The following is a 12,292-nucleotide window of genomic DNA, read 5'->3' as shown; positions in this document are numbered from 1 at the left end:
GCGTGAACTCGAAAATGGGATGACCACCTAAAGCATCTCAGGCTCGTCGTCCTCGAGAAGTGCCGCTTATACCGCATATCCCTCAACCCCCTTAAGTGCCAGTTTTGGGTCAAGCATAGTGTCATCCTAGGTCACATAGTGTCCCAAAATGGAATCTCTATGGACCACAATAAAATCAAACTCATCTTGGAGTTACTGCCTCCCACCAACGCTAAGGGAGTCCAACGATTTACTGGCCATACGGGCTATTACCAGAGATTTATCTTGTTCTATGCCAACATAGCCCGCCCGTTATACAAGCTGCTAGTATCCTTTGAGTGGACCGAAGAATGTCAAACATCCTTTGAAACCCTCAAGCTAGCTCTAGTCACTGCACCAGTATTGAGGTCTCCCGATTGGAATTTAATATTCCACGTCCACATTGATGCCTCTAACTTTGCCATTGGATGTGTGTTAGCCCCCAGCCCGGGGAGCATAATTTGGATTACTCGGTATACTTTGCGAGCTGTCAACTAAATGAGGCCGAAGTTAACTACACCACCACCGAGAGAGAGGGTGTCGCCATGGTCTGTGCAGTCAAGAAGTTCAGGCACTACTTGTTAGCTAACAAGTTTGTCTTCTTCGTGGACCATCAAGCATTGCTATACTTAATCAACAAACCCTGCATGACAGGACGCATCACTAGGTGGATGTTGATCCTGCTAGAATTCGCGACTTCACAGTCGCTGTGTAAGGGTAAAACCCACGTTCTAGCCAACCACCTATCGAGGATCCCAAATGGCAAAGCTCCAAGAGAGTAGAAGATGATCTCCCAGACGCTTCCCTCTTCTTCCTCAACATCAATCCAGAATGGGCCGCCGAAATCAGCCACTACGTGGCCAATGGGCTACCCTAAGCCAGGACCTCAAGAAATATAGAGGCCGTAAACTCATTAAGGACGCAGCGCCATATCAACTGATAGTAGGCCAACTCTAGCGCGTGGGTAAACATGGCATACTACGAAGATGCGTGTGAGAACACGAATACATTGAGGTGCTTATGTGCGCACTCGTTATATAATTTTTTACTTTTAAAGCATAGAAAAGCGTATCTACGCTTTTACACGCCTTTGATTTGACAACTGGCTCAAGAAACCCAAACTTCCCTAAGGCTGCCTACCGTAAACAGTGCGTATGTTGATGGACAACAATGAAAGAGCTTCGCACACAAGGCCTGTCTTTCTTTCCAAAGCACACAGACAACACCTTGCTCTCCAGTTTTGTGGCGAGCACATCGCCAGTGTTGAAAATGATGGCAAGCTCCATGTCGATCGCACCGTAGAATTCAAACTGAAGCGTAAAGCGCATCCACAATCTGAGCCTCAATTACGACGAACTGACCATATAGAGAGAGAACGCAAGCGAGATCACGGACGGGCTGAGGAACGCAAGCAGAGAGACCAGAGGGATGAGCAGGAGGAATGCTACCTCGGAGCAAAGGAGGCAAAGAGACGGTTGGTTAAACCTAGCGAGAAATTCAGGTTTTGTTTTGATTGGGACAGCTGTGAGGACACTTCAGTGGAGAAGGATCCATTGTATGGAAATCCACATGAAGCACAACTTCTCTTCGGACGAGGTTTTCGTGCAGGAATAGATAGAAGGGAACAGAAGAAGCTCGCAGAGAAGACTCAACAGGGTGGTCATTGGGCACACAAGAAAAAGGAAGAGATGACAGAAAGAGACTGGCGAATCTTCCGAGAGGATTTCAACATTTCTTACAAAAGCTCACCGATCACAGTTCCACGGCCAATGAGAAATTGGGAGGAGGGGAACCTCAGTCCGGAGTTAGTTAAGTCGGTGTACAAAGCTGGCTTCGAGAAACCTTCACCCATTCAAATGGCTGCCATACCGATTGCCCTTGAGCAAAGAGACATGATTGCCATTGCAGAGACTGGTTCTGGTAAGACGGCTGCGTTTGTGTTGCCCATGTTGATGTACATCTCAACGATGCCACCCATGACAGACGAGAATGAGGCAGAAGGACCCTATGCACTCGTCATGGCACCCACAAGGGAGCTGGCTCAACAGATCGAGGACGAAACTCGCAAATTTGCACGCTTCTTGCCAGGTAATATTCGTGTTGTTTCAGTTGTGGGAGGGCTTTCCATTGAAGAACAAGGGTTTAAGCTATGCCAGGGTTGTGAGATTGTCATAGGCACACCAGGACGATTGCTTGATTGTTTGGAGAGGAGACATGCAGTGTTGAATCAATGTAATTATGTAGTGTTGGATGAAGCAGATCGAATGATTGACATGGATTTTGAGCCACAGGTTGTGGGAGTTCTACAGCACATACCCTTAAGCAATTTGAAGCCTGAAATGGGGAATGAGCTTCCTCCTGATTGTAAGGATATATGCCGAACAACGTGCATGTTCAGTGCAACTATGCCTCCAACATTAGAACGTTTGGCACGCAGATTTTTGAGAAATCCGGTGGTTGTAACGATTGGTACCCCAGGCAAGGCTTCCCACATGATCACTCAGCATGTTATCATGATGAAAGAGACCCAGAGACTTGACAGATTACATTTCTTGCTACAGAAGCTCGGAGACAAGACCTCAATTTTGGTGTTTGTCAACACAATAAAGGCTGCTGAATCTCTGGCAAGACAACTTGGCAATTTGGGTTATTCTCGAGTCACAACCCTTCATGGAGGTAAGACCCAAGAGCAACGTCAGATAAGTTTGAAGGGTTTTCGAACAAATCAATTCAATTGCTTAATTGCCACAAATGTGGCTGCACGTGGGATTGATATACCAGACATTGAACATGTGATCAACTATGACATGCCATTTGATATCCAGATGTACATCCATCGAATAGGTCGTACTGGGCGAGCTGGAAAGAGTGGCGTTGCAACAACGTTCCTCACACTTGCAGATAGTAAGGTGTTCTATGACTTAAAGCAGGTGCTGATGCAAAGCAAGTGTCCTGTACCATGGGAATTGGCTCAGCGCGAGGCTTCTAAACTCAAGCCAAGTGGCAAGTATCACTCCTCATCGAACTCCTTGCAGGAGTGAGCCACTGGTGAGCTAATCTGTCCTGCTGTTCGGTGCTCCTCACTGTCTTTATTTTTTTGCTAATTTTGTTTTAGCCCCGTTATATGCTCAGTAAGACTAAAATCTGTGCTGAATGTCAAAGGTGTTTGGGTGAATCCATTGGGCTTTGTGCCAGACCTATAGAAAGAATGCAGGTCTATAGTACTTTACTGTAGAATTTTCATAGTTTTGTTTATTTTTGGGGGTTTGATGTGGGTGATGTTGAATCGATTTCTAAGATGGAAAGGACATGACTTGTCATGCATGCAACACACGTTTAGAAAGATCTCAAAGTTAAAGCTAAATGTTAGTGTTGTGCTTTCAGTTTGTTTTTTTGTTTGAGCCTTGAGAGCCTTTGCATAGTGTAGTCAATTTATCTAAATTTTCATATCTCACAATCCAATACCAAATCCCAGTAGGTTAGCACATCTCTGTCAAGCCAAAGAGTCTTCACATGAGGCCAAGAGTTGTGGTCGTCTTTTCTTGACCCGTTGCCTTCCAAGAAAGAGCCTCCTACAAGGGTTACGCACGTAATATTTCGACTGTGCATTTTTTGCGTTTAATATAAAGATTCATCCAAGGTAATGGTGAGTGTAGACATCACTTTTTTTGTTCGTCCTCTTTCTCTATATATATGTGTGTGTGTGTGTGTGTGTGTGTGTGTGTGTGTGTGTGTGTCCACACACACATAGTCACATATCCATCATTTGATTAGTTTAGCTATTAGTAGGCCCATCTTATTTTGTTTGGCTTGATTACGGTATGCTATGTAAGCCAATTATTTGGATGGGAATAAATCTAAGCCATTGATGGGCCATTTGGTTACCTAACCTCAATTAACGTATAATAAAGGCACGAATTTTCCCTTGCACACGCACAAACGAACAAGGGTAGCTCTTTCACCTTTCATATAAATTTTTGAGCCTGGGGGGGGGCGCAAATTGATGTAATGTTACGAAAGGGGAAGGGGTACAGTAATGAGGGGAGCCCATCTTTGATGAGAGGGCTATCCTCACCATGTGCCCACCCACCCTAGTCCCCTTGATCTCTTCCTTTTTACCCCTCTTCCTTTTCTCCACAACTAGTACACTCCTTGCTATAGGACTTTTATTTTTTTGTTGAGTAGGGAGCCATAAATGGTCAAGTGATGAGGTTGACAACTCAATAACTTAGATTCTATGCTACGGCTCCCCTTGACATTTGTGTTCTTCTATGTGATTGATGTTATTGCCTTTGTCTTCAATGCTTTTTGGCTTTTGTGTGATTTATTCCAATTCTATGCCCTTGAAAGAAAAATAGGCCTTGTATGCTATAAAATCAAGGCTCATACACCCCTTAGCTTGCTTTGTTCCTTCATCTCACTCTTTCCTTATCCAAGGGTTGCTTGTTCAGCAAGACACGGACAAGGAATGGGAAGGCGCGTTTGAGGGAAGGTTTCTTGCTCGCCATTTGTTGCCACCCTCTCACCATTTTTTGAGTCGAAAAGGTTGACTCTAGAACTTTCTCCATTAATGTAATGTCAATGTTGTTGTTGACTCTAGGCCAATGGATCAACAGAGTTGCAGAATAGAAAGTCTCCCTAGCCTCGCTCATAATTTAAAGCATTTAATATCGATCCTATTAGAATTGATTGCAAAAAGTGAGATGGTAGCATATGGATGATTGAATCATCACCATCTTTGATCAAAATGTGACGTGGTGTGCCTCCACCAAATGTTAACACAATGAAAAGAGGGGTTGTCCACATCTCTCCCTTTTCCTATTTAGTCAAAGGCACAAGGAGGAGGTGCCAACCTTTGCTACATCAATTCATGAAGCTTGAAAGCAACCGCTCAACTTCATGTGCTTAGACAACTTAGTTCAAGGATGATAGCTTCCAATAGCCAAAGGAGGTTGCAATTTTCCTTTAGAAGGCTAGCCAATGCGATGATTGAGATTATTGTTCTAGTCAACCGATGCCTTTGACAATGGCAAGACCATGATAAGTTATCTTTTTTAAATAAAAAAGGGTCCCCTATTATTTTATTGAAAACAAAGCCAAAAGGTAAAACTTCAAGATAGGACATAAGTAGTAGCCATCACCTTCCCAATAAGATTCCATAGCCTCCTAGTGACAAAGCATAATTGCCTACAACCAAAAGTGTCAATTATCTTATTATTTTGACTCTAATACGAGGATCCAGCTTTGTAGAATCTTCCAAGCTAGCAATCTCATACTCCCAAATGAGTACTTTTTCCAAATTTACCCAATTGCTTCTACCACCAAACATATACACACCATATATGTGGATGTTTAATTAGATAGGCAAACGCACATTCCTAGCTAGTCCTTGCCATGCTTTACCATAAATTATCTTTTATAGCATCTCCCCTTACTCATGGCTTCCTTACCCATCTCAAATTTTCTAGCAATTGTTTCCAAGCAACCACCATGTTCTTCAATAAATCTAATTCCTTAATTTTTTAAAAAAGGAATGACATTAGGGAAAATTTTGACTCAAAAAGGCCTCGTAAGGAGTGGATTAGCAAAATGGATTAAGAACTAACAAGGCTTATAGAGGGTTCCGTGATCCCCATATGAGTTAAAAAAAGTACATCTCCTTAGACTTTGATGGTCCCCAAATGGGTGCTTCCCTCTCCCACCTAAAGGGGCCTTCCACTTGCAAAAAGTTCACCCTCTTTACACCCCAAGATGGTCCCATCCCCAAAAAGTATATCACGGGTACCACTCTCCCAAAAAGATTATGGTTTTACTTAATCTTATGAGAACGGTGCTTGTGCTTTTTCCACCTAATTTAGATAGGAAACTTATACTCTCAAAGCAATATTTCTATTGATTTTGTACTAAAGAAAAAGAAATCTTCTTACATAAAATTTTCTTTTTTGGAATGAAAAGAACATGGATTGCATTACAATGGGCAAGTACAATAAACCTCCATAAGGGAGCTAAATATAATGTCTACAAAAGGGCACACTATAATACGATAGGTGTCTATTGGAAATTAGATTAACTTTGAATATCAAACCATAGGAGCTCTCATAAAATATTGATTGCAATGAATTACAAAGCTGACAGATCCAAAATGCACGAAGAGAAAGCAAAAAGCTCCTTTATTATCAAAGACTTAGGCTATTCAAACTGACACACAAGCTCGCCATTGTTGTGGATTGTTGCGCTTACAAAATAGGTTTGAGTGACTCAACTAATGGACTCTAGAAGACCCATACATGCAGTTGCAAGACGCAACCCTACACAGGTTGAAAGCCTCGACAAAGAGACATGATGGAGTTTTGTAGAAAAGTTGAGCACCGCCATGCATCGTTGTGTTTACTAGTGAACCGCCATGTGGAGTCCATGCAATAGCTTCCACGTCCATGAAATCAAACACGTGCACCATGAGCCAAATAACATGTGGAACGGCCAATCATCTTTGCAAGAGTATCCCTCCAATTAGATTAAGCCACGAACTGCAAGCATTCTCCAAGACACAGGATTGCCATGTCCAATCCAAGCTCTAGGGTCCAAAGGACCCTCCAACTAATCACAATGTAAAATCAAGCCCCCCCATGAGGGTCACACGCCAACAATCTCCCCCTAAACCAAATGGGGAGCAACACACAGACAACAAAAACAATTGAACACAGTGTAATCACGAACATATAAAACATGACCAATTCAACCAACTAAACCGGATCATCTCAAACAATTGCCGATCCAAAACAATTCCATAACATATTCACGCTTCTAAAAAGCCCAGTCTTCTACAATGTCATTAGATACCAATCCTACTACCTTTGTTGTCGATGAAATCTCATAAGAAATACAAGCCTTCTCTCTTGCTCTATTGTTCATCATTTTGCTTCTTAAAGCAGTACTTCTCAACATCACCAGGTTTACCCCAACAGTAGCACGTACGTGTATCATCCTTGGCATCCTTTGTAGCTCACCTCTTTTCCTTCATAGTATATGCATGTTCACCAGGCAAAAATAGTGATTCTTTATGCTTCTCCTCGCTCAACAGTAGTGCTACACAATCAATGAAATTTGCCTTGTCATCCAGTCTGAGAATCCAAGCTGTTTCATTATACTTGGGGGGCAAGCTTTTCAATAGGATTGCCTTTTGGTCTTCATCTTCTATTTTGGATCCAAGTTCATGGAGTTGCTTCAACAGAGCCTGCATGCGATTTTAAAACGTTGCCAAATCTTTAGTCTCCCCCACATGCAGGTCGTACAACTCTTGTTTAAGATTAGCTTTTGTGTGTTTCATTTTCACCCTAAATAGAGCCTCTAAGATAAGCGGATTTTGATATGTCCAAGTGATGAAAATAAGCATGCCAATTGCCTTATCATTATCCTTTCTCCAAGCACGCTTGTCAGCTTCATTTGTTGACAACTCTTTCTCTGTTCTTGAGACAACATCCCATAGGCTCTTTTGCATAAGCCATAATTTTGTTCAAAGCTGCCAGCTCGCAAAGTTTCTCCCAGTAAATTTCACAATTGGCGCTTCAAACTTTGTTTTCTTCAAGGAATCCTTGCATGCACTTAGGCATGTACTCTAGACTTTGCTTATAACTGCTGACTGCATACTTTGGCAAGGACTTCAAGTATCTACTTCCTATGCCTTCGAATGCTACTCCTCAACCCTTTGGCCTTCCAAGTAATGTACTTCTTGTCAACATAAACACTTGCCACCGAAAAACGTTTCATCTTGCTAAGGTATCAACAACTCTCAGAGACCCTCACTATCACACCACAACCTTTCTGGACCTAACAAAGTGCAACACTTCTTCAAAGAAGTTTCCTCGCTGGCAAAACTCTCACAAATCCTTATTTCTCCTCATTGTTCCTCTCGGACCATGCTCTGATATGAATTGTTGGAAATCAGATTAACTTTGAATATCAAACCATAGCAGCTCTCATAAAATATTGATTGCAGTGAATTACAAAGATGACAGATCTGAAATGCACAAAGAGAATGTCACAACCAAAAAACTCCTTTTAGTATCAAAGACTCGAGACTGTTCAAACTGACACACGATCTCACCACTACTATGGATTGTCACCCTTACCAAATGGGTTTGAATGACTTAGCTAATGGACCCTAAAAACCCCTACATAATACAACTATAGGTCGCGACCCTACATAGGTTGATAGCCTCAATAAAGAGACATGCATTATCGTTGCCATGGAGTTTTGTAGAAGGTTGAGCACCGCCATGCATTGTTGTGTTTACAAGTAAACTGCCATGTGGAGTCCATACAACTGCTCCCATGTCCATGAAAACAATCACGTGCACCATGAGCCAAATAACGCGTAGAATGGCCACTCACTTTGCAAGAGTGTCCCTCCAATATGAACAAGCCATGAACTGTAAGTATTCTCCAAGACACAGGATTGCCATGTCCAATCCAAGCTCTAGGGTCCAAAGGACCCTCCAACTAATCACAACGTAAAGTCAAGCCCCCCCATGAGGGTCACACACCAACAATGTCCTTTCAAAAACACCTATAAGCTAGATATAATATAGATGGGTTTAGTGGTAAGTGCTAAATAATACACATTTGTAACATTGTCTCAAGAAACAGTGAATACCATACAAGATTCTTCCCTTTGAATGTTTTTGGCAATCAATGCTCAATATCCTTGGAATCCATTCGACATTTCCCCCACATGCTTAGAAAGTTTTGAATGATGTTTATCCAACAAGTTGTAGGGAGAAGTTATTAAGAATCACTTGAATTTGGCCCTCAAGCATCATGTAGCTTGCACCCTATGCTTGCTTGCTCCACCACAAGCTATAAAGCACACAAATTTGTCACATGTGCTTGTAACTAAAGAAGCACTTCTACTTCTTGTTGGTAACATTCTGAAATGGAACCATGAGAAAATGTGAGAAACAAGATTGGAATTAGGGAGTTAAAGTAACAAAAATTATAGATAACAAAAAAGCATTACAATGAGCATGGATCATGTAGCTTGCATCCTATGCTTTATTACTCCACTACCAACTACTAAGCACCACATTGTATGGGAAACTTGCAATGGAGCCGCTAGAGGATTTGAAAAATAGTTTTGCAGAGTCAAAGCAACAAAGGTTATGATGAGAAGAAATCGGTTGAAAGGTGATTATGGTGAGAAGAAGGATTTACGGGTTGGAAAGCAAATATGGTGAGAAGAAGAAAGATTTAGTTGTTGGAAAGTGACTTGGGTGCATAGGCATGGTTTGGGGGAAGGTTTGGAAAGGTTCAAGCCATTTTTGACATTTTTTAAAAAGTTCAATCTATGTTGTATGTAGCAGAGGTCACCAACTGTCTTATTATTGCTCCTTAGTAGTGTATACCCAAAAATGGTTTTAAAAAGGGCCTCCTGGAACCAATGTGTGTGCGGGCACACATTTGGGTCAGTGTCACCGTTTGGCTCAAATGTGCACCTACACGCACATTGGGACCAGGAGGCTTTTTTTATCGTATGTCATTACTTCTTGCCTCTAATCGATTACTCTTAAGGGATTCATAGTGGTTTTTTTTTTTTTAAATAAACATCAATAATACCATTAGTCACACGTAGATCAAAAGCCACTTATGCCAAGAAGAAGTATTATTATATTAACAAAGAAATGAAACCGCTTCAACTGGCTTCAAACAAAGTTTGCATTGTAAGGGCGTGCATGTGTTAAATAATAAGATTTTGATAAAAAGCTCATCAATGTGATTGTGAATAATACAAAATAAAAAAGATGTGTGTGGAAGACTTTACAACACCCCTTTGCATAGTGAAAAGACAAAAGAGCGAAGCTAGACAATGAAACAGGACTAAATGCATTAACGAAAAAGTTTGTACAAGTCGATGGAACCCAGTTTATAAAGGAGACTAGCAATGGGCACTTTTGTAGAAATGACTTTTTGGAATATGAAAGTTGAGCTTGGATAAGTCCTGACAAGCATGACTTTTATTGAAGAGGGGAGTCTGCCTACTTACCACTATCCAACAAGTTAACTTCAGTTGGGAAGACAGGTGTCATAAACCCTCCTCCCTTGTTGGATAAAAATTTCCCTTCAAACATTATGCTGGTTAAGTTTATGGCCAAGCTTCTAGTTTATTGTGACAATAAACTAGAAGCTTGGCCATAAACTTAACCAGCATAATGTTTGAAGGGAAATTTTTGAAGGGTGATTATAAAAGGATAATGTAAAGGGAAATTCTAATACAGGGAAAATTTGAGGGAATTTTATAAAGAGAGAAGGGGGAGAAAACATAGGAAGGAATGTAGAAGAGATTATGACTAAGGAGAAGGGGGAAGAAAATGAGAAAATAGAGAAGGCAGAGGGAAGATTAATAAATAGAGAAGGGGGGAAAAGGAAAAAAGTATATATGTATAGAAGGGAAAAGATATATGTATAGAGAAGGGAGAAAGAAGTTATATGTCTATAAAAAGAAGGGGATTGGGGGGGGGGGTGATATGAGGGTAAAGAGTGGAAATATAGAGAGAAATTATATAGATATACAAGGGGTTTTTTTGGAAAAATGAAGAGTGGGTTTTATAAATGAAGTATTGGGAGGGGGGGAAAATAAGAGGGGAAAATATAAGAGCACTTTATAAAGGAACTTATTATAAATAAAGAGGGGGAATTTGTATTTAATGAAAAAAGAGAGACAAAGTGAATTTAGAAGATGAGGGTAAATATGATGCAAGGGGGGAAAACCAAAGAAAAATTAGAAAGAGTTTTTAGAAAAATACTTAAGGGGAGGGGAAAGGGGGGATGGTGGGGGGGGGGTTCAATAGTAATAATGTAAGAAAAAAGAAATTAGAACTAAAAAGGGGGAGGGGGGGAGTTAGTAACTATGAAAGGAAAAAAGGAACCTGAGGATCCAGTAAAAGGACTCAATAAAGAAGAACCTGCGGATTTTGGTTCTCCAAGTCTCCAAGAAGTGGGAAGACGTAGTAGATGAGGTACTTTGGGGAAATGCATACTTTGACACTTGAAATCGAGCTTTGGGTGTGTGGACAGTGGCGCCACATTGGCGGCGTCAGAGACGAGAGTTGAGTCTGTTGAGGAGCGTTGGAGCGATACACTCTGTAGAGGCTTTAACTATAGGAGCTATTATTGCAAGGGGCGATCAACCACACGGAAGGGGTGCTCTTGTATGGAGCAACAGTGCTCCAGCAACGTGCAACGTGGAGTGCGGGTGTGTAGACCTGGAGGTAAAAAGGTCTTGGAAAGGGAGCTAGATAATTTGCACAGGCAGGCAGCGCAGCTATGGGAAACGAGGTGGGGAGCCAAACCAAAAAGGTGAGTCATACGCATCGTTGCGGGAGCTGAGTAATGATGGGCACGAGCAAGAGTGATCGTCTGAGCTTTTAACATAGAGTAGGATACCTTTTATAGGTCAAGGGTTGGGGAAGGGTCGGGAAATAAAGGGTCGAGGGATAGCGAGCTAGGTTTTTGGGGGGTTAGTTAGTGGGTAGTTTAGTAGTAAATAGGTTTAGGGGGTTTATTTAAAGGGGGTTAGGAGTAGATTAATTAAAGGGGTTTAGGAGTAGATTAATTAAAGGGGGTTAGGAAGAGTTTAGGAACAAATACATAAGTAAGAGATGAACTAAAAATTAAAACTAAATATTAAATAGTAAAATAAATTTTATATTTTAAATATTAAACAAATTTAGGGAAAAATTATGAGTAAAGTAGGAGTAGAATTAGGAGAAAATTAGGAGTAAATTAAGAGAAAAGAAATTTTATAGAAAATTAGTAAAGAAAAAAGGCATCGATAAAGGATAACAAGAAAAAATAAAGGAAAGGGAAAAAGAAAGAAAGAAAGGAAAAATTTGAGGTAGGTTAGAAATGTGAATAAATAGGTTTAATTATTAAGAAAAAAAAGGAGATTTAGAAAAAGGAAAAAGAAAAAAGAAAAATTACGGAAAGCAAAGAGAAGTAGGGAAAATATAGGAAAATAGAAAATTTTAAGAGAAATTAAGGAATATATAAGAGAACTAGGAAAGAGAGAGAGAGAGAGAGAGAGAGAGAGAGAGAGAGAGAGAGAGAGAGAAGGGAACAGGGTCTAACTAAAGGAGAGGAAGGTGTAGGAAGTGTGTGTGTGTGTGTGTGTGTGTAGGGAAAATAAAAAATAAAGGAATAAGAGACAATTTAGGAAAACAAGAAATAATAAGGAAAAATAAAGGGGGATTAAGGGGAAAAGGTAATGATTTAAAATAAA

The 12,292-nt window shown here is 40.8% G+C and overlaps 1 protein-coding gene across 2 annotated transcripts; it reads left to right on the top strand.

Annotated features, from left to right (window-relative positions):
• The first annotated feature begins 1,112 nt into the window (after nucleotides 1-1,112).
• Nucleotides 1,113-3,339, top strand: LOC147903503 (DEAD-box ATP-dependent RNA helicase 21-like). Of its 2 annotated transcripts, XR_015540763.1 has the most exons (4): nucleotides 1,113-2,106; nucleotides 2,278-2,496; nucleotides 2,580-2,694; nucleotides 2,844-3,339. XR_015540763.1 is itself a non-coding variant. In XM_087372505.1 (3 exons), exons 1-3 carry the CDS (start codon nucleotides 1,173-1,175, stop codon nucleotides 2,921-2,923), a joined length of 1,431 nt encoding a protein of 476 aa, XP_087228631.1. In that variant the 5' UTR covers nucleotides 1,113-1,172; the 3' UTR covers nucleotides 2,924-3,339. The 2 variants fall into 2 exon arrangements, 1 of the variants encoding a protein (XP_087228631.1); XM_087372505.1 differs by having other exon boundaries at nucleotides 2,278-2,694.
• Nucleotides 3,340-12,292: the final 8,953 nt, after the last annotated feature.

This window comes from Dipteris shenzhenensis, chromosome 3, assembly GCF_047967505.1.
Source record: "Dipteris shenzhenensis isolate YYH24624 ecotype China chromosome 3, Dip_SZ_1.0, whole genome shotgun sequence".
NCBI lineage: Eukaryota > Viridiplantae > Streptophyta > Polypodiopsida > Gleicheniales > Dipteridaceae > Dipteris > Dipteris shenzhenensis.
Note: the sequence above shows the minus strand (reverse complement) of the source record. Positions and strands in the feature narration are given on the sequence as shown.